The sequence below is a fragment of the Suillus bovinus genome (assembly GCF_016758785.1).
Source record: "Suillus bovinus strain UH-Sbo-P2 chromosome Unknown EDB93scaffold_19, whole genome shotgun sequence".
NCBI lineage: Eukaryota > Fungi > Basidiomycota > Agaricomycetes > Boletales > Suillaceae > Suillus > Suillus bovinus.
In genome coordinates this window covers 86,141-110,664 of record NW_024542075.1, presented here as the reverse complement: position 1 = coordinate 110,664, position 24,524 = coordinate 86,141, and the positions used below count along the sequence as shown (strand labels likewise).

At 48.7% G+C, this 24,524-nt stretch overlaps 12 protein-coding genes across 12 annotated transcripts; 9 read left to right on the top strand and 3 right to left on the bottom strand.

The window, feature by feature from the left end:
* Nucleotides 1–196: 196 nt before the first annotated feature.
* Nucleotides 197–1,754, bottom strand: EDB93DRAFT_1138288 (uncharacterized protein). The gene is made up of 3 exons (XM_041449222.1): nt 1,626–1,754; nt 1,525–1,576; nt 197–1,471 (listed from the first exon to the last, which is right to left on the bottom strand). The coding sequence occupies exon 3, from the start codon at nt 1,322–1,324 to the stop codon at nt 212–214; it is 1,113 nt and encodes a 370-aa protein (XP_041308857.1). The 5' UTR covers nt 1,325–1,471; nt 1,525–1,576; nt 1,626–1,754; the 3' UTR covers nt 197–211.
* A 904-nt stretch (nt 1,755–2,658) lies between these two features.
* EDB93DRAFT_1273951 (uncharacterized protein) lies at nt 2,659–5,537 on the top strand (the record flags this gene model as incomplete). Its single annotated transcript, XM_041454372.1, has 5 exons — nt 2,659–2,774; nt 2,852–3,107; nt 3,198–3,403; nt 3,458–3,508; nt 3,548–5,537. The coding sequence occupies 5 exons, from the start codon at nt 2,659–2,661 to the stop codon at nt 5,535–5,537; spliced, it is 2,619 nt and encodes an 872-aa protein (XP_041308856.1).
* A 3,389-nt stretch (nt 5,538–8,926) lies between these two features.
* EDB93DRAFT_263220 (uncharacterized protein) lies at nt 8,927–11,739 on the top strand. Its single transcript, XM_041455890.1, has 6 exons — nt 8,927–9,127; nt 9,184–9,469; nt 9,533–9,873; nt 9,929–9,932; nt 9,982–11,497; nt 11,580–11,739. The coding sequence occupies exons 1-5, from the start codon at nt 9,021–9,023 to the stop codon at nt 11,350–11,352; spliced, it is 2,109 nt and encodes a 702-aa protein (XP_041308855.1). The 5' UTR covers nt 8,927–9,020; the 3' UTR covers nt 11,353–11,497; nt 11,580–11,739.
* Nucleotides 11,740–11,766: 27 nt separating this feature from the next.
* On the bottom strand, nt 11,767–12,925 carry EDB93DRAFT_1138244 (VAMP synaptobrevin-like protein). The gene is made up of 5 exons (XM_041449221.1): nt 12,811–12,925; nt 12,679–12,754; nt 12,495–12,627; nt 12,402–12,441; nt 11,767–12,352 (listed from the first exon to the last, which is right to left on the bottom strand). Exons 1-5 carry the CDS (start codon nt 12,817–12,819, stop codon nt 11,939–11,941), a joined length of 672 nt encoding a protein of 223 aa, XP_041308854.1. The 5' UTR covers nt 12,820–12,925; the 3' UTR covers nt 11,767–11,938.
* EDB93DRAFT_1224673 (Pre protein translocase Sec Sec61-beta subunit) lies at nt 12,926–13,737 on the top strand. The gene is made up of 4 exons (XM_041451195.1): nt 12,926–12,993; nt 13,050–13,126; nt 13,184–13,297; nt 13,359–13,737. Exons 1-4 carry the CDS (start codon nt 12,991–12,993, stop codon nt 13,453–13,455), a joined length of 291 nt encoding a protein of 96 aa, XP_041308853.1. The 5' UTR covers nt 12,926–12,990; the 3' UTR covers nt 13,456–13,737.
* A 1,389-nt stretch (nt 13,738–15,126) lies between these two features.
* On the top strand, nt 15,127–15,679 carry EDB93DRAFT_1239982 (profilin; the record flags this gene model as incomplete). Its single annotated transcript, XM_041451700.1, has 4 exons — nt 15,127–15,139; nt 15,191–15,288; nt 15,342–15,500; nt 15,548–15,679. 4 exons carry the CDS (start codon nt 15,127–15,129, stop codon nt 15,677–15,679), a joined length of 402 nt encoding a protein of 133 aa, XP_041308852.1.
* A 156-nt stretch (nt 15,680–15,835) lies between these two features.
* On the bottom strand, nt 15,836–16,934 carry EDB93DRAFT_1083199 (iron-sulphar subunit protein of succinate dehydrogenase; the record flags this gene model as incomplete). Its single annotated transcript, XM_041445748.1, has 6 exons — nt 15,836–15,912; nt 15,967–16,042; nt 16,103–16,368; nt 16,427–16,610; nt 16,673–16,744; nt 16,803–16,934. 6 exons carry the CDS (start codon nt 16,932–16,934, stop codon nt 15,836–15,838), a joined length of 807 nt encoding a protein of 268 aa, XP_041308851.1.
* A 236-nt stretch (nt 16,935–17,170) lies between these two features.
* On the top strand, nt 17,171–19,721 carry EDB93DRAFT_1327639 (uncharacterized protein; the record flags this gene model as incomplete). The annotated part of the gene is made up of 6 exons (XM_041455093.1): nt 17,171–17,233; nt 17,289–17,542; nt 17,609–17,796; nt 17,866–18,338; nt 18,388–18,595; nt 18,663–19,721. 6 exons carry the CDS (start codon nt 17,171–17,173, stop codon nt 19,682–19,684), a joined length of 2,208 nt encoding a protein of 735 aa, XP_041308850.1. The 3' UTR covers nt 19,685–19,721.
* Nucleotides 19,722–21,275: 1,554 nt separating this feature from the next.
* Nucleotides 21,276–22,657, top strand: EDB93DRAFT_262925 (uncharacterized protein). Its single transcript, XM_041455889.1, has 7 exons — nt 21,276–21,391; nt 21,461–21,719; nt 21,770–21,855; nt 21,903–21,961; nt 22,012–22,018; nt 22,072–22,104; nt 22,160–22,657. Exons 1-7 carry the CDS (start codon nt 21,361–21,363, stop codon nt 22,537–22,539), a joined length of 855 nt encoding a protein of 284 aa, XP_041308849.1. The 5' UTR covers nt 21,276–21,360; the 3' UTR covers nt 22,540–22,657.
* EDB93DRAFT_1138212 (uncharacterized protein) lies at nt 22,639–23,107 on the top strand. The gene has a single exon (XM_041449220.1). It carries the CDS (start codon nt 22,775–22,777, stop codon nt 22,991–22,993), a length of 219 nt encoding a protein of 72 aa, XP_041308848.1. The 5' UTR covers nt 22,639–22,774; the 3' UTR covers nt 22,994–23,107.
* A 257-nt stretch (nt 23,108–23,364) lies between these two features.
* On the top strand, nt 23,365–23,571 carry EDB93DRAFT_1138211 (uncharacterized protein; the record flags this gene model as incomplete). The annotated part of the gene is made up of 1 exon (XM_041449219.1): nt 23,365–23,571. A coding segment is annotated over one exon (187 nt), but the record flags the coding sequence as incomplete, so codon positions are not given.
* A 317-nt stretch (nt 23,572–23,888) lies between these two features.
* On the top strand, nt 23,889–24,221 carry EDB93DRAFT_1138204 (uncharacterized protein; the record flags this gene model as incomplete). Its single annotated transcript, XM_041449218.1, has 2 exons — nt 23,889–24,032; nt 24,061–24,221. Coding segments are annotated over 2 exons (300 nt in total), but the record flags the coding sequence as incomplete, so codon positions are not given.
* Nucleotides 24,222–24,524: the final 303 nt, after the last annotated feature.

Below are 24,524 nucleotides of genomic sequence, written 5' to 3'. Positions count from 1 at the left end.
CCCCGTGGCTCTACGCTGTTCCATACAATAGCTGGTCCCGGAACGTTTGATATCAACAACTTCCGAGACGGACAAAATTTGTACGCTGAAGTATCTTATAGTTCCTCGATTTCAACATATATATGTAATATTACACCCTGAGATTCGCTAGTAGACTGTAACATATATGCAATACTAGATACCAATCGTATCACATACGGGGGATGCAGTACTACTGCCTGACAAGACGGCAAAGCGCCTTGCCATGAATAGTAACCTCCCTCGCAACAGAAAACAACGGTTCGATGACATCCATATCAATTTCGCTTAACGGTGTGGTCGTCTGAAAGTCTATCACACGTACGTTGCAAGATGCAATTTCCAGGGCTGCCACAATACAAGAAACTTCTGATTCTTCCGGATCTGCCACAAACGTCAATTTGCGCAACATGGGAAGACAAAGTTCGTCAAATATTTTAAGAACTTCGCGTTGTTGAAAAGGATCCGAGGGGATGGGGAAAGTGATAGAGTTAAGGCAAGAGTGGGTGGTTGAATTATGTGGATGGCCAATATCCGATATGATTAGATCCACCTTGATGGACTCCATAAGAGGGAACATAAGGAAAGTAGAACGTATGACGCGGGCGGAAGCATTCTGGACCCAGAGATGACGTATATTGTCACAGGTGGGAATATGTCTGAATCGCATGGTAAGAGACCAGCGATAGATGATGTGTAGATGAGTGAGGTTTGGGGCATTGAAACTGCTGAGTTCTGACCAGCAACACTGCAAGGATCTCAACTGGGGTGTGTTAAAGTTATGATTCAAGTCATCTGCAGATGCCAGAACCACGGTTCCCCAACGCTTGCTCTCAGAAAGAAGGATTTCGAGCAGTTGGGAATCTGCCTGTGAGGGTTTGTGGTACGACTGTCGCGTACAGCGCCGTGTGGTGCGTACGGGGAGCTGTCCAGACACAATGCGGAGGGTGAGAGGCTGATTTCCAGAGCGTGCAAGCCACGACTGGAGGAAAGATGGAAGAAATGGTTTCAAGGGTTCGACTCGTCCCGGAAGCGAGACCTGCATACACGACCAAATTGCTGTCGTTGAATGTGCGATAACTCGCCAAAAATGGCACACGCGGGTAAAGACTAGGGGAGGGCTGCCAACATTGGCAGATATGGTTGTATCTCCATAGGAGAAGACACCAGGACAGTCTGGAACGTCATTGACGATGAGTAAGAATATGTGCTGTAGAAGTTCCACTGGCAGCATATGAATGTGGGCAGCTGGGCAGTCCGGAGAGTACTCGTATGAATGAGCGAAACTGACTTCGAAGGCTGTCATGATTCAGGTGAAACTGCAGGTCTGACTCGGAGGGATGAAACTTATCAAGCCTTTTGTGCGATTTTCAATAAACACGAGTGCGGAGCTCACAGGTATCCTGTCAAACAACTCGACCCTGCAACGAACAGGGTTTGAATCGAAACAGGTCTTGATTCAATGACGTTACTCAGGTCAGACATAAGTAAAAATGCAGTACTTACCGACGCTTGGTTAACGTGAGTCTTCTCACGCACTTTGTAGAACAGTTTTCCTCTAAGGTTAGGGTAAAAATGATGCGGTGCCATCCATACAGATCACAGACCGACCACAGGTTACTGTCATAGCACTACATCAAACAAGGCATAGCGAACCTGTGATGCATCATTAGTGCCAGACTGCAATACCTGAGTAGAAACAAGTGATGCATCACCAGATTCACAAACGCATTTTTTACTGTGCGAACAAGGACTCGGTGACAAATAATGTTACTAACATGCCGTCGGTTATCAACACCGTAATAACACCGAGGAACGTCGAGCTTAATTATGTAATCAGCTCAAGGCTGAATTTTAATTATTTGTTTTGAGATTTAAAACTTTTTTGTGTCTTTTTTATTTATTAATTTATTGTATTCTAAGTTAGTTCGAGGCAGAGAATGTACATAGAATGAGGTAAGTATCCCAGCGATATAATTCAAAGTACGAGTAACGAATGCCTAACTTGACATTCTCATTTCAATCAAAATCTTGCCCGAAGCAAAACTCTGAAACCGCCGGTGTGCAAGTAAACGTGCTCGAACATGCTGCAGTGACACAACCAATCAACTTTTCTGAATTTAAAAATTTGGGCCATTTTATTGAGATGCCAATCTATTTATCAATGACTATCCGATATTTGTTTTGTGTTGTCAACTTGTGGATCGAGAGCAATACATGAAACTGCCAAAAACACACAATTTGGCACAAACACTTGGGTACATCTATATAGTAGAGTTGATTTGAGGACGAACTGATTTTCAGTTTCTAAATCATCATGCATCACCTGCATTATCAATAGAGATCAGGGCATCCTAGGCTAAGAGGGTTGACCGATAAATTTATTAAAAAGCTTTATCTGATCTAAGATGTGCACGATATCCATCAGAATTGTACCCCCTCATGAGGCTTTGAATACTTGGACTTGGTTGGATCTGAGCATAGCTAGTATTCTCTTAGGCTACCGTTACGAAGTACTGAGAGTTGGATGATTCAGCGCTTTCAAGTTAATTTAAGTTATTCGCTGAGTCATCATACTAGCAGTGTTATTGCACGTTGACACCTAGACATGTGCTAGGCAACTTTTGTTATGAACTAGGTATGCTTGTCGTTCATCCTGCAAGTTGTTGTGATGTCTGCCTCGATCCCTACTCTATTTCTTCAGAACCCGCTAACTCTCCGCATGCGATTGCTTGTGGTCACATCTTCTGTCTCACGTGCGTTCATACTCCCGGCCAGCTTGCGGCCACCAATATTCATGTCTCTCCTCTCATATCCGACTCTTCAATCCCAGGTGCCTTCGCTCCTTATCACCAAGTGCATGTCCACTTTGCCGAAAACCTTTCGAGTCAGGTCGTGTCAAGAAACTTCACCTTGCGAATCCACCCGAACTAGATAATGCTGCACAGGATGCTATCGATGCTCATGCCAGTCTCCTCCTCCAGCGCATAGCTCTAGTCTCAGGTGAAGACACACCAGAGGCAGATGTTGTCGAAGTAGTCACCGAAGTGCAGGAATGGCTTCAGTCTCAACCAGATGACCCCAATTCTGTAAGTTTTTTCATCATTGCAAAGGCGATGTATACCGGTCCTCGTTGCCAATGCAACTTCTTTATAATTTCTCACATGCGGCATTTTTAGCACATGGCTCTTCGGGCTGCCGTGTCTTCCCTTCAGCGATACAAAGCTCTTCAAGATCAGAGCGAGCGTGAAAAAGCAGAATATCGTCGCCTCCGAAGCCAACTTCGGAATAACAAGCGAAACGCAGACCATGACTCCAAAACATCTCGCGCAGTGGAAGAAAGTCTACTTTCCAGGATTCAAGAAATAGAGAACGAACATGCTCTGTGAGTCACCAATATTAAGGTAACGAATACTTTCTAAATAACTTCTCTATGCAGAGAGGTGATCATTCAGTTCATCGGTATTTACATTGGACTTACCTCATCATCGTAGCTGTCCCAATTACATGCTGAGCTGGAAAACCTTAGAAATACACAATCCCGATATCGCAACACCAGCAATCCCCTCCCCCCACCTCCAGAGCCTTTGCCGATGGATCGATTCCCGACCTTTGCAAGGCCCAGTGGAGGTTTCGATTCTCTCCTAGGTGGCGCCGTTCCATACCCTGCACCACCTCCGCGGGATAACGCTACCCGTGTTAATGGCGAAGCACACGCCTCAGGATCTAAGGGGACAAGCTCGTCTTACAATCCAGTTTCTCATCCCCCCAAGCCCCCACCTATATCCAATACCAGACCTCCCGAGGCTCCTCGGGTAGAAGAACACTGGACAGACGACACGCGACGACCCCGTGCATCATCCATACACAGCCGCGCACCTGAGTCTCAGTCGAAAATAAACATCACGACCCGTGGAGTACACATCCCTCCTAGTGCTGTCCGTGTCAATCCTTCTCCAACCTGGGCAGCGCGTCCCCTCGTCGTCGAGGATCGGCGATCTGACGATGAGAGAGAGCTAAGACGCAAAGAGAAGAGCAGTATTAATATCGACACAGATGTAGCGAATGATCTGTCCACGCGGCTAGCCTCTGCCGCAGCTTACGTCTCAGGCTATGGTTCAGGATACGAATCAGGCTATCAGCTGGTCAATGCTCCGTACGTGTCGACTGGTGGCAACGAAAGGGCCTTTCCGTTGTTAGAGACGCAATCACCAGAACAAGTTATGGATGTTCTGGGCTTGGTCGGCTCATCGGGAGAAGATCATCAGACGCCTGTGCCTCGAGCACGACCCGCTCCCAGACGGGCTGTGACTGATGCGACTCGAGTGGATAATGTTTCTAGAGGTTATCTGAATATACCTTCGCTTGGTTCACCGTCACCTGAGAATGGTATGCGACGTCGAGCGACGGTGCAGAACGTTGGTCAGGCGACCCGAGTGGAGAATGTTCCCAGAGGTCTTTCGGATGTGCCTTTGCTTGGTACGTTACTACTTGATATTGGTGTAGGACGTCGAGCGGCGGTGCAGAGTGTTGGCCAGGTCCTTGGTATCGATGTTGGGTTGTCGACGTTGAATGGGAATGTAGCAGCAGGATCTGTACGTTTGAATGACAGCGCAGCAGGCTCTGCCCGTCTCAATGACGGCGCACCGTCCCGTCCTACCAACTCGCAAATCCGCATGCCCAGACCCCGACCACTTATCCCTCCCTTAGATCCGACACTCGACGCAGAAAGCCCAAGAAGCGTCACCACATGGGGAACCGTATCCACCTCACGGGAAGGCAGCATGGATCATCTCGGCCTTTTGGGGCTGCACAATGGGGGCGTGCGTGGGCAGGGGAGCATTGCTGGCGAGTCTATAATAGGTCACCTAGAGTCAGACGAAGATAACATAGATGAAGATGGAGAAGATGTCAGGGTGGCACCTGTTATACCAATGCCTAACGCTGGACCGGATGCATTGGGTCTTATTCTTGAAGATGGAGGGGATGCAGATTATGTGGTGCGTGATGAGGAGTGGAGGTATCGTGCGCAGTCTTCGTATGCTGCGAGTCGTACTTCTTATCCACCCAGTCCTACTTCACATACACCAAATCACACATCTCACCCTACAAATCACACCTCACACCCTCCAAACCGTCTCTCTCGTACCCAATCCTCTCGCAACCAACGCGCTTATTATCGTCGACACACATCACAACCGAGGGGATACGAAGAAGGGACGACAACGCGCGTTCCTAGTGGCAGTTCTTCATATACGAATACCAATGCGCTATCGCTCCATTTTGATGCTTCGCTTTCGGTGCACGATCATGCCACGCGTCCTTTCACAGGCGTTGGGGATGGTTCTTTTACAAGTACCGGGCATGGACCGTCCACAAACACCGGAAGTGGTTCTTTCACAAGTGGGGGGCATGGTCCTTTTTCAAATACAGGAAATGTCGATGGCCCACAGATTGTCGCCCCTACCCCAGTCGTTGGCGGGCCTAATATCGCGCATATGTGGGCCAATCGCACATGACTGGTGCTTCTGATGCTATACGTATGGTTCTTTTTATCTGGAATCTGGATTATTCCTTCTTTTCCCCGTTTGTTTTTTGTCGCCGAGTTTTTCTTCTCACCGCACTCATTTTACATAAGAGAGACACTGGGTTGTTGCTACCTGTCATCCATTCGTTGTTGGGCCATTCTATCTCCTTTGCTCCTGTTGTTTGTATTATTAAATGTTTCTGTCATTTAGCGTACGTCGTGATTTATTGTAACTGACATTCAACTGCCGCAATCTGCATTGCCCGTTGGCTCCATTAGATGATGAGCGGGTCGAATTCGGCTTTGATGGAATCGGTGCTATGATACTGGGGTTTGAGATCAACGATCCACCTTTGAACTTATATTAGGTTTGCGCGCACAGCTGTGGGGTGGATCAAGTGACTATTGACATGTACATAAGACAAGCATGCGCTGCAGCGGCGATGGCCAAGCAATGATCACTTGGTGGGCACGAGGCTCTCGCGATGCGTGTGTAGTACTAGTGTTACAGTGCAGCACAAGACGGTGATCACCGGCACCCCTGACATAGACTCTAGACTGCGCCCTGGTGTGCCTGCAAATATGGAACCTTCTATAGACGACACGGTTAATATTAATTGCTGAGATAGCGCTCCTTCCATTCCTTTCTAATAGTCCTCAGTACTTTAGGCTGCGGATAAACTGAAATGGTGATGTTAATATTTGACTATGTGGTGGAAGCGCGAGGCTTCCAGCGCGTGTGATGTGCATGGCTAAAGATGCGATGAGTGCAGCGCAACTTGAAGCTACAGATGGGCTGCTAACCATCCAAGTTTATTTTCCCCACGCGAACCAAGACCTGACATATCATTAGCACGCATGCATGCTAAATGTTCTACTACTGCCTGTTATCAACAGCATTACGGTGTTGCCGTTGATTTCATCAGAAAGTGACGGTGGAATGCGGAGTTGCGGGTTTGATCGTCGAACTTTTTATATATAGCGCTTGATACTATGTTTTGCGTTTGGTGGCGCGGATCTCTGATAAACAGCGGCAATGTGTTCATTGTTTGTTCAACTGGCAGAGGCACGAGGCAGCCTCACACGTGTGTAGTGCGCAGCTGAAGACGCTGATTATGCCTCAGGAGCTGGATAGCCAATACTGTACGTACGCCTGCTCCGAATCACGGAAACTTCCCCAGTCATTTAACAGTAATATTAATGAGATAGCACACCTCCCATTATAGTTCCCTATCTGGGGCTGTACTGACTTTGATCTCGAAGATAATTGAAATTAACAGATGCTATATCGGAACAGCAGTACAGCCGCATCTGCGTCCAGACTCCAGAGGTATCCACTTGGTGCAATCGACTCGCCATCTACATCCATCGGTGTTGAACGACACCCGTACCGGGCTCCGAGGTCATCGCAGTGCGCGCGATTCGGATGCTTGGAATCATTCTGGAGTTGGACATGGAGTACTAGAGATCTGGGGCTGATCCGAGTCGAGAATAAGCAAAGCGCTTAAGTTAAGCTGAGAACAAAGGAGATAAAGCACTGGAAAAAAACGGACAATTGCACCCAGATGACCGCGATGGGAGATGTGCCTATCGATAGTGCAGATCGATATACTCCCGAAGTATGATGCAGGGGTATTGTTGACTCCGAAGCATTCTTACCATCTTAAGAACGAAGCATTAAGTCAGGGTTGCAGATAGTCCAGGAGTTCGGCACGTACTTAGGAGAGGTATGAATGTAGAGTTGAACCGTGCAAGTTGCTGTACTACTTCAGAAATGATTCTATGAGGTTATAACTGCAGATATGGAGAGTGAAAAGAAGATAGAATGGTGGCCTGTCCGCCTGCCAAAGCGGACAAAGAGCATCAAGCGCAGAAAAAGGAGCCGATACCGATAGATCGAATGTCCAAATGAAGGATGCACCAGAGACAAACCATACCCATAGGACAAATTGGGACCGGTGACATGGTCAAGGTGGCGAAGGGCACAGTCATTTCAGAGGTGACAACCCAAGGTAACGGTTCGTTTCAGAATCAAGGGGATCTCCAGAGGGTGCAATGGAGCATGATGCATCATGGATGATATCAAGGGCAGTGGTGCGCGTCAGCGAGGTATCCTTCTCCTCTGAATTACCTCTCAGATTGTATGATATAGCTGCCTCGAGGCAAATGGAGTATAAATCCAGTATATCTTTGCCAGAAGACCTGTGGACAGTATAAATACATGGTCAGAATCGAGCGCCCTTTGAAAATTGGCAGACGCCTATGTTGCTTCAACATCGTAACACTATGTCGCCATCGAGCACCTCGGTATATCACCCTTGACCTCGAGCGACACTACCGAATTGATGACGGAAACTTACGCTCCAGAATGATTTGAGATTGTCGGATGTGAGATGTTACAGCCATACATCGGTGACTCCCTGTTACGAATCATATGATTCAAATTTCACGGTAATCCAGAAGGAATGTAGCGGTATTCCAGAAGGAACGGAACGTAGCGGTAATCCAGAAGAACAAGAGTGTGTCCAAAGCCAGAACTAGCCTTGCAAGATACGTTCAAGAGCTAAGTTCAATTTCGGTATTGCTGTACAAGCCTGGGATGAAGTTGACACCACCACCTGCTGAGTCAGCGCTCAGTCCACGACGGACAAGGGTGAAATTTTTGTTCAGTGGCAATCAGTGCTACAAATCACGAGGGAAGGCACACATATAACAAAACAACTCGGGCAAAATACGTTGAGCTGTACGTTCTTGACGCAACGTTTGACCAGCGACTTATTATTATGCAACGCTGAAACCACGAGGACCGTCGACTATCCGTGTCGGGCCGGTTCCATAAGATCAGTGCTGCCGAACGAACTGATTGTTCATAGGCACCCCTTCTCCATGCCAGGCAGCCGAAATTGAATGTGCGGTAAAGGGGGGGTGCTTTATCCACGCGTAGTTCTCCCGGAATCTAATTCAGCCAATTCGGTGCAAACTCTTGATCCCGGCGAGTGGCTCTGATTTCCTTCAGCGTTTCCTGCTAAGCTTCATTAAAGGTAAGACTCGGGTCATGTTCTTATCGTGGCCGTTGGAACTCAGATCGGAAGCTCCATCCAGGTGATTGATCATGCCAACTTAGTATGTGATCATTTCACTTAGGTTTGTCTAGGGCCCTCAAGGAAGTGCCGAAGTTCTATCTCACGTCGCTTAGCTGCCTCGTGTCTTCTTATAATCTTTTCAACGTTATGAATGTTCGCTCCTCTTGCACAACATTACACCACCCACCCCGCCACGCACGTTAGGTCTGGCCCTTAAGCCTTTACTGGCTTAAATCCCTTCCTTCCCCCATATACCCGAGTGGGTCCTTAACAAGTCCCTTCTTTCTTCCTTCCTGCGCGGTACCTCCTTGCTAGAGTAGGCGATCAAGCTGCTTTAAGCTTCATTCGCTCCTTTATCCTATCCTCAAGGGAATCTCCATCGTCCTCCAATCATGTTGGTACTCAACAAATCCTCGACCTGTGATGTCTGTATGGAAGGCTACATGAATGGCGGGAATTCACCACACTCGATCTCTTGTGGGCATGTATTCTGCGAAAAGTAAGCATTCGTTTCATCGATCGTGTGTTGTTTTCACGGAACTTGCCAATCCGAAGGTGTCTCGATCATCTTTTGCGCCACATATGTCCCCTTTGTCGGACTCGATTTTCTCCTCAGGACGTCCGCAAACTTCACATCGATATGCAGTCACCTATGATCACGACCGCTTCCATAGAAGAAGTCCCTGAAAACCCTGAATCATCTTCTCCACCTCCTGATGACGAAGCCCGTTCGCTCCTGAATGATATCGCGCGTGTCGTCAAAGAAGGTGCTAAGCTTCCGGAACTCCGCCGTGTAATCGAGAAATGTCGAACGTACTACAAATCACAGTCAGCTGACCAGGTACGTTCATAATGCCGTCATGTTGGGACGTCCCAGTCACATCTGATTTTTCGTAATCAGCAGAATCCTGTGAGAGTGAGCGCACTACTTCTTTGGAACCTTGCCGAGTCTCAACGTCAAGTCGCGGAATTGAAAAAAGACAAGGCGGCTGAGGTGGAGAAAACCCGGATGGTGGAAATGGCTCTTGACGAAATGAGACGAGAGAAGGTGGCCGAAGTTGAAAGGACTTGCGAGGCAAAAATTTCTCTTGAGGAAGTACGGTCGCGTCTTACCGCAGAGATTGTGAATTTGCAAGTGAAGTACGAGGAGCTGCAACGTATTCGACAGGATGAGAAAGATACTGCTCTTGCTGTAGAAAAAAGTTTGAGGGAACACTATGATGAATTGAATACGTATTGGAGAAGGTGAGCCTGTCGTATTCTGGTCCATTTATTTCCAGTACTCACCAGTATCATTTAGCAAAGTCAGTATCACTTTGTTTCATGGGGGTGTCGTTTTACTGACAGCCACAGTTGGAGGCTACAATGCGTGAGAACAAGGTTCTGCGGGAGGAGCTCATGCGCGCTAGAATTGCGTTCAATCCGTTACCTGACTTCCAACGGTCAGTCGAGGTCCGATATCTTCATGCAATGCCAGAGCCGAAGCATCCCGAGAAATTGATCGAGGACGATCCTTTGAGCATCAAAGCACGAGCGAAGGCCAAAGCAAAGGCGAAAGCCATCGAGGAGGAGGAATTCCACTTATCTCCTCTCGCCCAGGTGATCGGAACTTGGCCTTCTGCAGTCCAGTCGTTCCGCTCTCTGGTGGATGAAGATGAGATCGACGACTTGAAGAAGACCTGCAACAAAAAGGAATCGGAATCGAGGTCTGACACAGACGATGATCAAACAATGGGTGATGCTACGTCTCAGCTTGTTCCCATTCCTCGGTCTTCATTATCTCGTCAGTTAATCGACCCTTCCGTCTCTTCGTCTGCATCCACGATCAACCCAGATAACTGGTCTGGATTGTCACGATCTCGCCCTCGCGATGACATTGTCATGTCGAGTCGTGATAGATCTACTTCACGTCATCACTCCACCGAGCGATCAATCGCTTTGGCCCACGGCGGTACTCATTCACCATCTCGCAGACCATCACGGGAACCGTCCACGTTGTATATGTCCAGCCGCACTTCCTCCCCTTCACGCCGCTACCCCTCGGACCGCATGCATGGGCCTCGGTTGAAAGACGCTCATTCACGAGATTCATTTGATGGCGGTAGCAGAGATTACGAGATGCGCGCAGGAGATACGTACGAGCCAAAGGTGAAAGACCAGGTCGCACCGCGCCAGATCATGGCGGCCGACGACTTTCGGGACAAGGATCGCGAACGTCTGCGCGCTCAGCTCTATGATATCCTTGACAGCCCTATGACATCATCCTCCCTCAAGATGCCGATATCTTATGGCGATGAGTCCTCGATGCCTCCACCATATCCACCACCGCCATCGTCCAATACGATCCCTAGGCCGACGAGTTCTAGTACACGTGTACATACGCCATTGCGGAGAAACTCCACTGCAAGTCAATCAGTGACTCCTATGCCTGGTCCTGAAGAGGGATTCCCGGCTACGGTCGTGTCAAAGACTCTGGTCCATGCTAGCAGTGTTGCAATGCAACAGGAGAAGGAGAGGCGGGAGAGGGAAAGGCAACGAGAGCAGGAACGTGAACGATTGGAGCGCGAACGCGGTCGGGAACGTGAGCGTGATCGCGAGCGGGAATCAGAGTGGCAACACTTCAAGGATGCCACCAATGTACCACCTGATGCTTACGCCTACCATCGTGATCGACGTATAGGCAGGACTAAGCTGTCTAACCCGGTCACCGCTGGAGCAGACTGACGAATCCTATGATTTCTTCGATTTTATTAACCAACTGTCGCTTCTGGATTTTTCGAGTCCCCATTGCTGTTGATGGGTCCTTTTGTGGACTATGCACGAGGCAGTATTTATACGAGCGAGTCCGAGCGGACCCCTCCAGTCAACAGTGTGTAGCTAATATTTTTTTGTGTTTATAGTGATTTTATGATGTTGTACTGACCGAGGCGTACATGTTGTATTGTCACCAGTTCCAGTTCGTGTTTCGAGTTATGCCAAACTTGTATTGTACTTATTGTGCACGCATATGCAGTTAGTAGAATCATTACGGACGTTCATGTAGTTTTTCCTGAAACAATAAAATGTCTTGATCCCCACTCACAATGTCTAGTACCGATCCTGTGTCTTATCTTATCTCCGCCGTCTCTAGACGTGTAAAAATTTGCCAGCAAACCACTTTTTGCAAGGGATACTGTTGTATATGTCGGGTCTGGAGTGTGTAAATAAAAGAACATTGTCCGAGGCCAATATGAGTGTCGATAAGTCTAGGGAGTACATATGGATATTATGCAGTACAAATAAATAAAATCCGGGGACCATTAAGGGATGCTCAAGACTGTGCGCCACACTGCAGGCCAGCCCCACAGAACTGAGCAACAATGATATACAAAAACAGCAGCGCAACTAAGACGCACAATGCCAGCACCTTGCTATTCTTCCACCACATCTGCCGCCTCACTGTCCTGGCGCCGCGCCGAAATGCGGTGGCCTGCGTGGCCATGTTGTCAGTCTTATCTACGAGAAGCTCGATACGCTCTCCACGGCTGAGTATCTGCTCGACATTTTGGACCATGATGTCCTTGACCTGATTTAGCTCCGCTTGAGCGCGGGCGACTTCATCAGTTGGAGGAGCAGTGTTGTACGTGTGCATAAGAGAGGCGATAGTGGGAGAGAAGGTGCCTTGAAGTCCGTATGCGGGGGTAGAGCTTAATACCGCAGATGATGAGGATGGGAGCTCGATAAACTTGCGATGTGAATTAGATAAGGAGGTAAATTGCGCTGTGACAACATACTTTGCGCTGCAGGTCCGCTAGAAAAGCGAATGGCATCTTCCTATGGTAATTTTAACCAAAACAAGTCGATGAATGTCTTTCAAAAAACCTCACCTTCCTACGGAGTCATCTGCCATGACCAGAAAAGTGAAGCCTCCCTCGGAGATGTAGTGAAACAGGTACTGTTCCCACACATATGTTAACTTGCTATTGTTTGGCGGAATCTTGGAAAGAATTGTCTGCGTAGCTATGTATGCACTATGTCAAGAAGCGCATGACGAAACGGAAAATTATGCACCATGTGAGAAGTCTCGCTGTCCCGGAGCTTGGTGTTCAGCAAGGATTGTGGATCCTCTGGAAACGATGGCGTTTATCTAGAGTGATTGTCCCGTCTATGTGCGTTACATATACTCATAGGATTGAAACTTACCAGGGACATGTTAGAAGCCAGCCAGAAGATTGAACAAAAGTCAGTGACGCTCAAATGACGCTGGTCCCTGGAGCGGAAGTAGTGGTGGATTAGGAAAGACCTTAAGAATGTTCCCACGAACTTATACTTCATTTCCTCCACCAACGTGTCTTTCGGTCTTCAAAGCTCACCGTCAACAGCATGGTGCGTAAAGAGCAACCTAGCCGTATTATTTCGAGACTAACCTGTTATTTGCTTAGTCTGATTCAGAAAGCTCAAGCCACGCCGTTAGCCCCAAGGTCGGTACCGTTGCAAGACCGCCAGGTGCGCAGGTCCGGTATGTCTCATAGTCTGTTTGTAGATTGCACACATTTCTGACTGAAACTTGTCAAAGGCGGAGGGCTGCAAACACGCAAGTAAAACCGAATTCAACACGTGCAGCAGGAGCTGGCGGCTCTTCGGGGACAATGCTGAAACTTTACACTGACGACTCACCAGGGCTACGAGTGTACGTGTCATGTTACCAAGGACGTAACATTCAATTAAGCTGATTTTTGTTTTCATATCAGAGACCCATATGTTGTCCTCATTCTCTCGTTGGCGTTCATTGGATCTATCTTCTTTTTGCATATCTCCGCTAAAATAATCCGGTCTTTTACCAAGTGATAGCCTCGTATTGGACACCTTTATGCACTCTTGACTATAACACCCACTGCAGAACGCGTGCACTCAGTGCTTGTATCATATGGCATGTTGCATGAAAAGTTATCGCACAGTGAGGCGCTGTATAATCCTCTTGTCATCCAATTATCCAAGGGGATGATGTGGACTGTCTTGCGAATTCTTGTCGCTTTTCAATAATGCTGCTTAGTTCTGCATCCCGAAGAAGTTGCAGACTAGGAGATTTGCCTCGATTGGGTTGAGACTGTTGAGTGGTGTCGATTATTTCTTTCTGAAGACGCCCTCGAGTTCATCGACATCGTCGTTTTCATGTCTTCACTCGCTGACATGATCAGTATGGGCGATTGAATCAGCCTGGAATCCCCATGGAGCAGTGGTCCAAAATATGGTTCTTGAGATATTTCGTACGTGGGGCTCTAAAAGTGCAACGAAATGAATACGCCATATAGAGCTTTCAGGAAATGTATTTTCTCAAGCGCATTTGTTATGGATTTCTCATTTCCCTTTACTCTTGCTTTGACCACAGCACCAGCGGTTCTCTGCTTGTCGTTGATTCGGGTCAATTCTTGCCCGCTATTGATCCTTAATCCCTGCAGGCAGGTGTCAGACAAAGGAAAGCAGTCAACCCTTCATTTAGTTTCTCCTTCCCATTTCACATGTCATAGCGAGCCGGTCGTGATATCGACATATTACCTCTAAGCGACCCTGTAACCTTTAGAGGCGTCTTGTAGACGAACCTGTTCGGAAAGACGGTACGTTCATCCAAAGGAATCTGAATCCGGAGTTTGACGTGCACAACTTTAGCTCAATGGCGGGATGTCAATTGAATGTTCAAGTCCAATTGGCTGAATTCATTCTCCAGTCGCCGTCAACAGATGCTCATATCCATTAAAGGCGTCTTGGGATGCATTCTCGTTGTGTTCAGTTGTGTGCCCGCTCGTTTTATCTACGTGTCTGACGTCATTGATATTGAAGCTTATAGATCGGGGCGAGGTGTTCAACACGTACAAGCCTGTGGCTGAGGCTGTCAGAAAGGATAAGCTCAAGAAGTTTTCAGGATCAAGGAAAGAAACCTTACACAAAATGTTCTGGGACGATATCAAATTTTGTGACACTCTCCCATATCGCAAGTTTTGCGCAGAGAGTACGAATCCGAATGGCCGGTCGTGGGTAAAGCTGCGGATGACCACAAGGGAGCCCCGGTGTGATGTAGATGTTCGTTTGACTTCGAGACGGTCTATATCTGAGGTAGATCCATTACTTATGTCGTAAGCCCTAGATATGCCACGCACGCCATGGTCTTGGTTGTACCCGTGCTATTCCTTGTGGGTCATTTCTTGTGGGTCACCTGAAAGTGGATCCGTATCTGGTCCCGAGTCAGCGTTCCACTCGCTAGTAACTTATATATAGTGCTAGTACAAAATACACGCCTCTAAAACCTGGATGAGCGCTTGATTATTATGTAATAGCAAGTTGTCCGTGGGCGGATTGGCCCGGTGGTCCACTTGCTTATTAGGTAAGTTCCGACTGGACTTTGATGCGGCCTGCTTTCCAACGCCGATATCATGGCGATCTCCGTACTGCGCCAGACTCTTTCTTGTCTCTCAGTTTTAAATCGCGATCTTTTCCGCTGTATCGATTTCAGTTCCTCATAATATGTCCTGGCAAGGTAAGTCTGAGCTGCATCGCCAAGTAAGCTGCTGGTCTCATCCATCCACAGCATACGTAGACACCAACCTCGTCGGTACAAAGAGAGTAGCTCAGGCTGCGATCTTGGGAAAGGCTGGAGGTATATGGGCTAAATCCTCAGGGATCACGGTAACTTATTGAAAGTAGTAATGTTTGTGCAGCTCTGACAAGATCTTGCATAGATCTCCCCAGAAGAGCAGAAGGCGATCACTGCTGCGTTCACGAACAAAGCTGCAGTTCAGGCCTCTGGCTTCCGTGTCGCTGGCCAGAAATACTTCTTCCTATCGTCGGATACCTACGGAGATGATCCGGATCTTATTGTGGTTCAGGGCAAGAAAAATGTGGGTCTCCATGATGTCTTTCTGTGATGCATGCTCACAGCCATCAGGCGGACGGTGCTGTACTAGCACAAACGAAACAAGCTATCCTCGTCGTTACATACGCTTTTCCTCAGACAGCTCAAGATGCAGGCATGGTAGTCACCACTCTGGGATCATATCTTGCTAGCCTAAATTACTAGGGTCCTTTAGGAGACTATCGCAGAAGATAAAGAAGACCAAAGGCGTGCTATCATGTAATCGTACAGTTTATAGATCCAATGCACTTTATTGGAGTCATTCCAAAGTTCTATACATTGGGCGATCATCACTGCATGTTTGCTATTAGTAGTTGAGCTTTATTCGGCTGCCAGCTCAAGCTTGATCTTCGCAATGGCCTCTGCAGGGTTAAGACCCTTGGGGCAGGTACGTGCGCCTAAAGGGAATGATGAATATTTGGGACGCTCACAAAGTGACTGAGGCAACATACAATTAAAGATTGTGTGGCAACGGTACATGCTCATCTCGTTCTGGAGTTGCTCCTTTCTCTGGGAGCTGTATGAATCCTGTAACCAAAACACGAGGTGAGGTCCCACGAGGTATCTGATGAAGGAACATCAACGCACACGAGAGTCCGCAATCCAGCGGTACGCCTGCATCAGCGTTGCAGGACCCAAGTATTCATCTTGATTCCACCAGTACGATGGACAACTTGTCGAGCAGCATGCACATAGAATACACTCATACAGACCATCGAGCTTCTTGCGGTCTTCCTGCGTTTGCAAGAACTCGCCCTGCTCGGGTAAGTTGTCGTTCTGGAGGTAGGGCTTAATGGACTTGTATTGCTTGTAAAATAGCGTGAGGTCGGGAACCAGGTCTTTCACGATATACACTGTAAAGGCAAGTCATACGACGGGGACTCATAGGGATATATCACTGGGAGGACATACTGTGAGGAAGTGGATAAATCTTGGAGTTTTTGCTCGGGTTTCTGTCTATGCGACAGAGACAGGCGAGGGTATTTTGACCGTCGATATTCATCGCGCAAGAACCACAGATACCCTCTCTGCATGAACGACGGAAGGTAAGCGTGGGGTCGATTTCGTTCTTGATTTTGATGAGCGCATCGAGAATCTGTTAAAAAAGACAGGGCGAGTTCAAACATTAGAACGAGAAGTATGTGGGTGCGAACGTACCATGGGCCCAGTTTGGTTGAGATCAATAACGTAGGATTGTAGAGTGGGTTTCGTCGCAGGTTCATCTGGGTTCTATAATACTCACATTATCATCTCACCCGTATTTCGATACATTACAATCTGCACTCACCCAGCGATAGATTTTGAATTCCTTGTTTAGCACAGGTTTCTCGATAGGAGTTGCCTGGCATCTCGCTGCAGACGAGGCAAATGAGCGCATACAGGAACGCAGTGCGCTAGCGCGGGCGGTCTTTGCAAGCATCAACATGTCGACGAATGGATGTTGTGGAGGAAGGGCCGCTGTCGCGTGAATTCGGAGTGGGCGGCTCGCTTTGCCGGGAGTCGGCTTTCATATTTCAAGCTCCGACTGGGAAAGCTGGAATTGACCCGCCGCTGAACGTTGAACAGCGTTGGCCGGCCGTTCGATCACTCGATTCGGAAGTGCCAGATACCTGGTGCATTGAGCAAGAGGAACACGCTCGGGTAAAAATGTACATAATGTACATGAGGCCACCTTACGCCGTTAAGACCCTCCCCTCCTCCCGTGGGAAGTTCCTAGGGGTATGCTAAAGTTGGTAATTGTTGCGCTACCCCAACATCAGTAAATTTTCTTTAGTCATTAACTAATCTCGCGATTCAACTCTCCTCCCGCTTTCGCCACCGAGGCAACGACGAAGACTCGGATGAGGCCATTGCGCTTAGCAGGGAAGCGTTGGCCTTGTGCCCGGTCGGTCACACAGGACGGTCCAAGTCATTAAACAACCTTGCGAATCAACACTCCTCCCGCTTTAACCACGGAGGCAACGATGAGGACTTGGATGAGGGCCTGAGGCTATCGCACTTTACAAGGAAGCGTTGGATTTGTGCCCGGTCGGTCACATAGATTGGTCCATGTCATTAAGTAACTTTGCGACTCGGCTATCCTCCCGCTTTCAGCACCGGGGCAACGACGAAGACTTGGATGAGGCTATCGTATTTCTCAGGGAAGCGTTGGCCTTGTGGGTCCACGTCATTAAATAACCTTGCGAATCGACTCTCCTCCCGCTTTGATCCCAAGGGCCACGACGAAGACTTGGATGAGGCAATCACACTCTACAGGGAAGCGCTTGCATTGCGCCCAGTCGGTCACACATATCGGCCTGGGTCATTACACAACCTCGCAGCTCGACTCTCCTCCCGCTTTAAGCTCTGAGGTCATGACGAAGACTTGGATGAGGCCATTGCACTCTACAGGGAAGCGCTTGCATTGCGCCCGGTCGGTCACACAGATCGGTCCGCATCATTAAACAACCTTGCGAGACAACTCTCCTCCCGCTTTCAACAACGGGGCAACGACGAGGACTTAGATCGGGCTATCGTACTTGACAGGGAAGCGCTGGCCTTGTGCCCGGCCGGTCAGACGGATCGGTCCACGTCATTAAATACCCTTGCGACTCAACTCTCCACCCGCTTTCACCACCGAGGCAGCGACGAAGACTTGGAGCAATCTATCACACTTTTCCGGGAAGCGCTGGCCTTGTGCCCGGTCGGTGACACATCTCGTTCTGTGTCATTAAACAACCTCGCGACCCAACTCTCCTCCCGCTTTCGCCACCGAGGCAACGACGAAGACTCGGATGAGGCTATCGCGCTTCACAGGCAAGCGCTAGCCTTGTGCCCGAGATCGGTCCATGTCATTAAACGACCTCGCGATTCGTCTCTCCTCCCGCTTTGAGTACCGAGGCGACGAAGAAGACTTGGATGAGGCTATCGCACTTCACAGGGAAGCGCTGGCCTTGTGCCCCGTCGGTCACACAAATCGGTCCATGCCATTAAATAACTCTGCGACTCTTCTCTCCATCCGCTTTGACCACCGAGGCAATGATGATGATTTGGATGAGGCTATCGCACTTCATAGGACAGCGCTGGCGTTGCGCCCGGTCGGTCACACGTCTCGGCGCGCCATTGAACAGCCTCTCGAATCATCTTTCCTCCCGCTTTGACCACCGAGGTAACGACGAAGACTTGGACGAGGCTATTTTACTTCAGAGGGAAGCGTTGGCCTTGCGTGCGGTCGGTCACATAGATCGGTACACATCATTAAATAACCTTGCGAATGGACTCTCCTCCCGCTTTAAACACCGAGGCAACGACGAAGATTTAGATCAAGCTATCGCACTTGACAGGGAAGCGTTGGCCTTGTGCCCGGTTGGTCACACAGATCGGTCAACGTTATTATATTACCTTGCGACTCGACTCTCCACCCACTTTCACCACCAACACAATCGAGAAGACCTCGACGAGTCACGAGAAAACCTGCATTGTGCATTAACTCTGTTCACTCAACATGATCCTCGTCAATTTCACGTCCATCAATTGCTAGCTAAGGTCTATCTGTCGTTCCATCGTTCATACGACGCCGACGTAGGCGCAGATACCGATAGTCTGAATGCTGCCATGCATCATTTCAAGGTATCAGCAGATGTTGCCTCTGCAGGCTTGTTATCTCGCTTACGAGCAAGTCTACTTTGGGTTCGCCATGCTGATCAACAGAGACACGGTACTCAACTGGAGGCTTATGTGACTTCCATGCAACTTCTTGACGCTTACATGTCTACGACAGCTTCAATATCATGTCGTCGCGATATCATGAAGGACTTCCCGAGTACACTTGCCGTTAAGGCTGCATCGTGTGCTCTTCGTAGTAGTGACGTCTGTCGCGCTGTTGAATTGTTGGAGCAAGGCAGGACCATCATCTGGACCCAGATGACACGACTCCGCACCCCTCTTGATAGCTTCCAGACTCGCGGTGATCATGCAGTGACCCTGATGAAGAATTTCAGAGACCTCAGCTCCCTCCTCAAAAAACCTCCTGCAAACTATTCAGAAGCAACCCCAAGAGTCGATATAAAAGCAGAAGAATCCCGGTACAGACGTCTAGTGGAGGACTGGGATAGAGCCGTAGAAGAGATCCGAAAGATGGTGTTTAGGGCACACGTTGGGTTTCGATCAAGTCTCGATCATTTCGATTAGCTCGATTATCATCTGTCATCACTTTCTGCAATCTGAGAGAATGTATTTTTGATGCAGTAATATTTGATGCTCAGACCACTAGTACTGTCTGAACAGGCGCCATTTTAACACCCCGCAAGGTTACTCTAATAAGGACCCCCCCTCATGTTCGGCATTTCCCGAGCAGCTACCTCCTGGCGTTGAGTCAGTGTTTTCTTCACAGGTCTATCTATGCGTGTCGGCGCTAAGTGTCACGCGGGAAGTAAGGCGGCGCGCACTTGTGACCAGTGCGGCCAAAGGTTAGTAAAGGTTTTTCGGCCCAAAACATGCACCCGAACTGGGTAGCAAGGTGAGCTGTGACTCCCAAGTATTAGGAGCCAGCGACGCGTTCAGCGAAGCTTGAATACCCAGAGTTTAGGAGCTGGTAAGTTCAGCTGTGATTTGTTAAGGGTGCGGCGGGCGGGATCATGCAAGCGATCATGGCATGTGATTGCCGAGTAATGAGGTAAGAAAATGAAAAGGGCACATGGTGGCCGTGGCGCGTGATTGGCCAAAGGTTTGGACGTGTTGCCAAACATGGGAAGGATGGGTACTGCAAATGTGTGGTTGCTACTGTGGGCTGCATGATTGCTGCGTGCATCCACATCCTTCCCTTTATCAGGTATCTCTGCTGTCCCTGGTGGCAGCCTGGTTGAGATACCCAACGAGAGTTTGCGGCCGCAAACTTCCTGCATGAGTAGTGTATGAGAGCATTTAGTAGCTCTCTACCCATGGCCAGCTTCCCCGCCGGGCTTGTCTTCATTGTATGCGGATGCACACAAGGATCAGAGCCCTCAGAGCTCACCGGTGTAGCGGCAGTTGGTAGCCTAGCGAAGCCGGTCCATGACAACGACTGCAAACAAAAACGAGGCTTTGCGGCGTGAGCATACTGCAAGCCGAGTCGAAGCGGTACCGCTGATGTGGACGGCGGGAGCAAGAGCGCTGCGCCACATCGCTTACTAACACATAGACTAAATTCTACGCTGCCTCGTACCTCGGCTCGCTTAGAATAACCATCTTGGACTTATCGCTACATGACACTGCACTAATACATCGCAAGCAACTACAACCCACCTCTTCCTTCCCCACGCATGCGCAAGAAGAAGGCGTGGGATGGCCTGCTATCTTAATACAGGCTGGAGCTCCTTGCACACGTTCTGTCAATAGAACCTAACGGATGGGGAAAACCTCATGGAGATGCTGTAGCGCGGTCCTGGAAAGGTCATAAGGAGTATGCCATATTGGAGAGACGTTCAACGAGGAACACGATGAAGTAGCCATTGGTTCGCACTGATCATCTGTAGAGGACATACAAATAGAACTACAAAAGATATTACAGGAATGCTTCTCGAGGTCACAAGTCTCGTACGTACGTACTCGCTGTCCGTTTCCTTCACATACTAGTACACAATCGCATCTTTTGATCATACACCTCCGTCTGAATTGCCGTATTAATTCCTCTTCCTTCCAACAATCAGTCTCTTGATTCAAAACTGAGGTGAGCTCTCTTGTTTCTACCAACCCTTTTCTGACTATAATAATACCTAGTCCCACTCTCGTTCCTAGGTATGATCCATAGCCCTAATCGAGTCTTTTGATCCAAGACTGAGTTCTTTTTCTGTTCCTAGTCCGAGCCTCTTCATTTGTAAAGAGTACTTATGTCTGACCCCAAAGTATGGCTAATCACAGGTCAGTATCCTCATTTCCTATGGTGCATATCAAATCTAGAGAGAGCAGTAGCTTACATCAATCACCTAGGCACATCATCAGGCTTTGGTCGCCGGTTAGTATCAATCGTTCTAGAACGCGGTGATCGCGTAGTCGCAACAGCTCGATCTCTGCAGAAGATACAAGATTTCCCCCAATCTCCGAACCTACGCCTCCTAGAGCTTGATGTGGCTTCCGGAACGACTGTCATCAAGGAACGGGTAGATGAGGCGGCTAAGATGTGGGGAAGGATTGATGTATTGGTAAACAATGCAGGTATTGGACTGCTGGGAATCCTTGAGGAATGCGGGTAGGACACAGACATGTTTTTTTTTCGTGCCTAAATGTTATCTATTTCAGGGTGGACATCATGATAAGACAATTCCGCCCCAATGTCTTGGGTGTGCTAGACGTCACGAATGCAGCATTGCCATATATGCGTGAAAGTAAGTTTTCAGGCGTTTGCATGTCGCACACGCTTTGAGCTCTGCAGGGAAGAGTGGTACAGTAGTTATTATCGGGAGTCGCAGCGCCTGGAGGCCTGAAGTTATGGTGAGTAACATTATCTATGGTCAATAGTGATTCAATAACGTCTGTTTCAGGGACTTGGTGAGTTGCGCCTTTTAAGCTCTTCCGTAACTGACCAATGCTACGACCGGAAGGTGCTTATGCTTCATCAAAGGCAGCCGTGCAGGGTAAGTCGCGTTGAACCCATACACGTTACATCGTCCATCAACAGAAGAATCCTAGTAATGGGCGAGACACTTGCCGTGGAACTCGCACCACTCAACATACGCGTCCTGATCGTCGAGCCTGGCGCCTTCCGCACCGAAAATATATACAGCAATAAATTTGACACATCGACGAATCCTATACCTGATTATGATGAAACACGAGCCGAGACACTTGTGAGGTATGAGGCTATCCCTGGCAAGCAACCAGGAGACCCCATGAAGGCGATGAAACTCGTCGTAGACGTCGTACGGGGAGAGGGCGTTGCAGCTGGGAGGGAGTGGCCGTTGTATCTCGTCTTGGGAGAGGATGCAGAGAGAGATATCAGACATAAATGCATGACGATGTTGAAGCATCTTGATGAATGGCAGGACGTAATCCGGGACATGAATCTATGAACCGATACTACATCACACAACTAGTATGTATAGGGTAAATGTTATGAACACAGGATGTAGAATAGCCTTGTTGTCTCAGGAGGCTTGCTATCCCGCCTACGAACAAGTCTGCTCTGGGTTGGTGATGCCTCTCAAAATTCACATGCTACTGAACTAGGAGGCATATGCAACTTCCATACAACTTCTGGACGCTTACATCTCTACAACAGCTTCAGTATCACCTCGTCACAATGTCATGAAGGACTTCCCAAGTACACTTGCCGTTGATGCTGCATCATGTGCTCTTCATAGTGGTGATGTGTGTGACGCTGTTGAGTTGTTGGAACAAGGCAGGGCTATCATCTGGACCCAGATGACACGACTCCGCACCCCCCTTGACAGCCTCCAGACTCATGGCAATCATGCAGTGGCCCTGATGAAGAGGATTCAGAGACCTCAGCTCCCTCCTCGATAAACCTCCTGCGAGCTATCCAGAAGCAAACCCAAGAGTCGATGTAGAAGCAGAGGAAACCCGGTACAGACGTCTAGTGGAGGACTGGAATAGAGCTGTAGAAGAGATCCGGGAGATCGAGGGCTTCTCTCGCTTCCGAGTCCTCCTTCCCCCCTTATTCTCTGATTTTCAAGGTGCAGCTCGCGATGGGCCTATCATTGTGCTCGTCGCAAGCATGTCATCGTGCCACGCCATTATCGTCCCACACAAGCAACCTCTGACTAGCGTTCAACTCCACCAATTTGCTGAAACTCGTCAAATTGGTACCGGCACTCCGAGGGGCAGTTGAAAAAGAGGCCGGTCCTAAAGGAAACCAAACAACGCTGATAAAAGCGTTGAGAGAGTTGTGGGACGACGTGGTCGGCCCGGTGGTCGAAAATCTGGGGCGAAATTGCACGACGAGACTCCCGAATATGGTGGTGCCCAACGTCTCTCTTCAATTTCATGCCATTACATGCTGCTGGCGAGTACAGGCCAAAGGGAAAGTCCCTTTCGCAGCAGTATATTTCTTCATATACGCCATCGCTCACCGCGCTGATCAAGGCTCGCGGAAGTCATGACAGGTCCTTGTCGGTGCCCTTTGTTGCCATTGGTCAGGATTGCCCAGCCGGTGCCTCATTCACTATGGATGCTGTGGAGCCTGAGCTGGAGTTGGTGCGGAGACTTTTGCCCCATCCCCCTTACTGTTTCCTTCTCCAAGATTACCAGCATTGATGCCACGAAATCGAGAGTACTGTGTGCATTGCGAGACAATAATTGGGTCCATCTCGCGTGTCACGGGACACATAGATTTGACGAACCCTTCAAGTCAGCCTTTCTTATGCGCGACCAGCCGCTTTCGCTCCTCGACATCACACAGACGGATCTGTCTCGGCATGAATTTGCATTTCTTTCTACCTGTGAAACCGCAGTCGGTGACTTTCGTACGCCCGACGAAGTGATACACCTAGTGGCTGGCCTGCAATTTGCCGGGGTTGACAGCGTTGTGGGGACAATGTGGAAGGTCACCGATAGTACCGTGCAGCACTTAGTCGAGGCATTCTACAAAAAACTTATGCAAAGACGGTCCAATGAATTCCAGACGAGCTGCCTGGGCGCTGTACCGAGCTGTCCAGTCGTTGGCTTGTAACGAGAATATCATAATGCCCTTGGACCGGCGCATAGTGTTCGTGCATATTGGCATATGATCAATTCCGTGCGCCCTCCCACCTTGTTGATTAAAACATTCTGACGACTTCCCATGTAGCGTCCACTCATAGCCACGCGCACAACTTGTTACTTGCCAAGGATTTTGACATTGCAGACTTTGAAACTGTATACCTACCCGATATATACACCCGATTTTGGCTTCAATTTTTATTTTCCACTTTTTGCCTTGTCAAAGCCGGAGGTGATCGCTCCTCACGTGGAACGAAGTCCCGATGCATTTGTGGATAAGAATCCAGTTGCATAAACTGATCTGGAAATAAACATCCAGGTTCGGCTCATAATTTTT

What these genes read in the sequence shown, in the direction of transcription:
- EDB93DRAFT_263220 (XM_041455890.1), top strand. Translation starts at nt 9,021, where the DNA reads ATGTTGGTACTCAACAAATCCTCGACCTGTGATGTCTGTATGGAAGGC. An exon ending in GGGCATGTATTCTGCGAAAA is followed by an intron (nt 9,128 to 9,183) that starts GTAAGCATTCGT and finishes GCCAATCCGAAG; the next exon opens with GTGTCTCGATCATCTTTTGC. An exon ending in AATCACAGTCAGCTGACCAG is followed by an intron (nt 9,470 to 9,532) that starts GTACGTTCATAA and finishes CGTAATCAGCAG; the next exon opens with AATCCTGTGAGAGTGAGCGC.
- EDB93DRAFT_1138244 (XM_041449221.1), bottom strand. An exon ending in GCAGATGACTCCGTAGGAAG is followed by an intron (nt 12,442 to 12,494) that starts GTGAGGTTTTTT and finishes AAATTACCATAG; the next exon opens with GAAGATGCCATTCGCTTTTC. An exon ending in TAGCGGACCTGCAGCGCAAA is followed by an intron (nt 12,353 to 12,401) that starts GTATGTTGTCAC and finishes TCACATCGCAAG; the next exon opens with TTTATCGAGCTCCCATCCTC.
- EDB93DRAFT_1138212 (XM_041449220.1), top strand. Translation starts at nt 22,775, where the DNA reads ATGAAGGACTTCCCAAGTACACTTGCCGTTGATGCTGCATCATGTGCT.
- EDB93DRAFT_1224673 (XM_041451195.1), top strand. An exon ending in CCGCCAGGTGCGCAGGTCCG is followed by an intron (nt 13,127 to 13,183) that starts GTATGTCTCATA and finishes AACTTGTCAAAG; the next exon opens with GCGGAGGGCTGCAAACACGC. An exon ending in GACTCACCAGGGCTACGAGT is followed by an intron (nt 13,298 to 13,358) that starts GTACGTGTCATG and finishes TTTTCATATCAG; the next exon opens with AGACCCATATGTTGTCCTCA.
- EDB93DRAFT_262925 (XM_041455889.1), top strand. Translation starts at nt 21,361, where the DNA reads ATGTCTGACCCCAAAGTATGGCTAATCACAG. An exon ending in CAAAGTATGGCTAATCACAG is followed by an intron (nt 21,392 to 21,460) that starts GTCAGTATCCTC and finishes TCAATCACCTAG; the next exon opens with GCACATCATCAGGCTTTGGT. An exon ending in ATTGCCATATATGCGTGAAA is followed by an intron (nt 21,856 to 21,902) that starts GTAAGTTTTCAG and finishes TGAGCTCTGCAG; the next exon opens with GGAAGAGTGGTACAGTAGTT.
- EDB93DRAFT_1138288 (XM_041449222.1), bottom strand. Translation starts at nt 1,324, where the DNA reads ATGACAGCCTTCGAAGTCAGTTTCGCTCATTCATACGAGTACTCTCCG.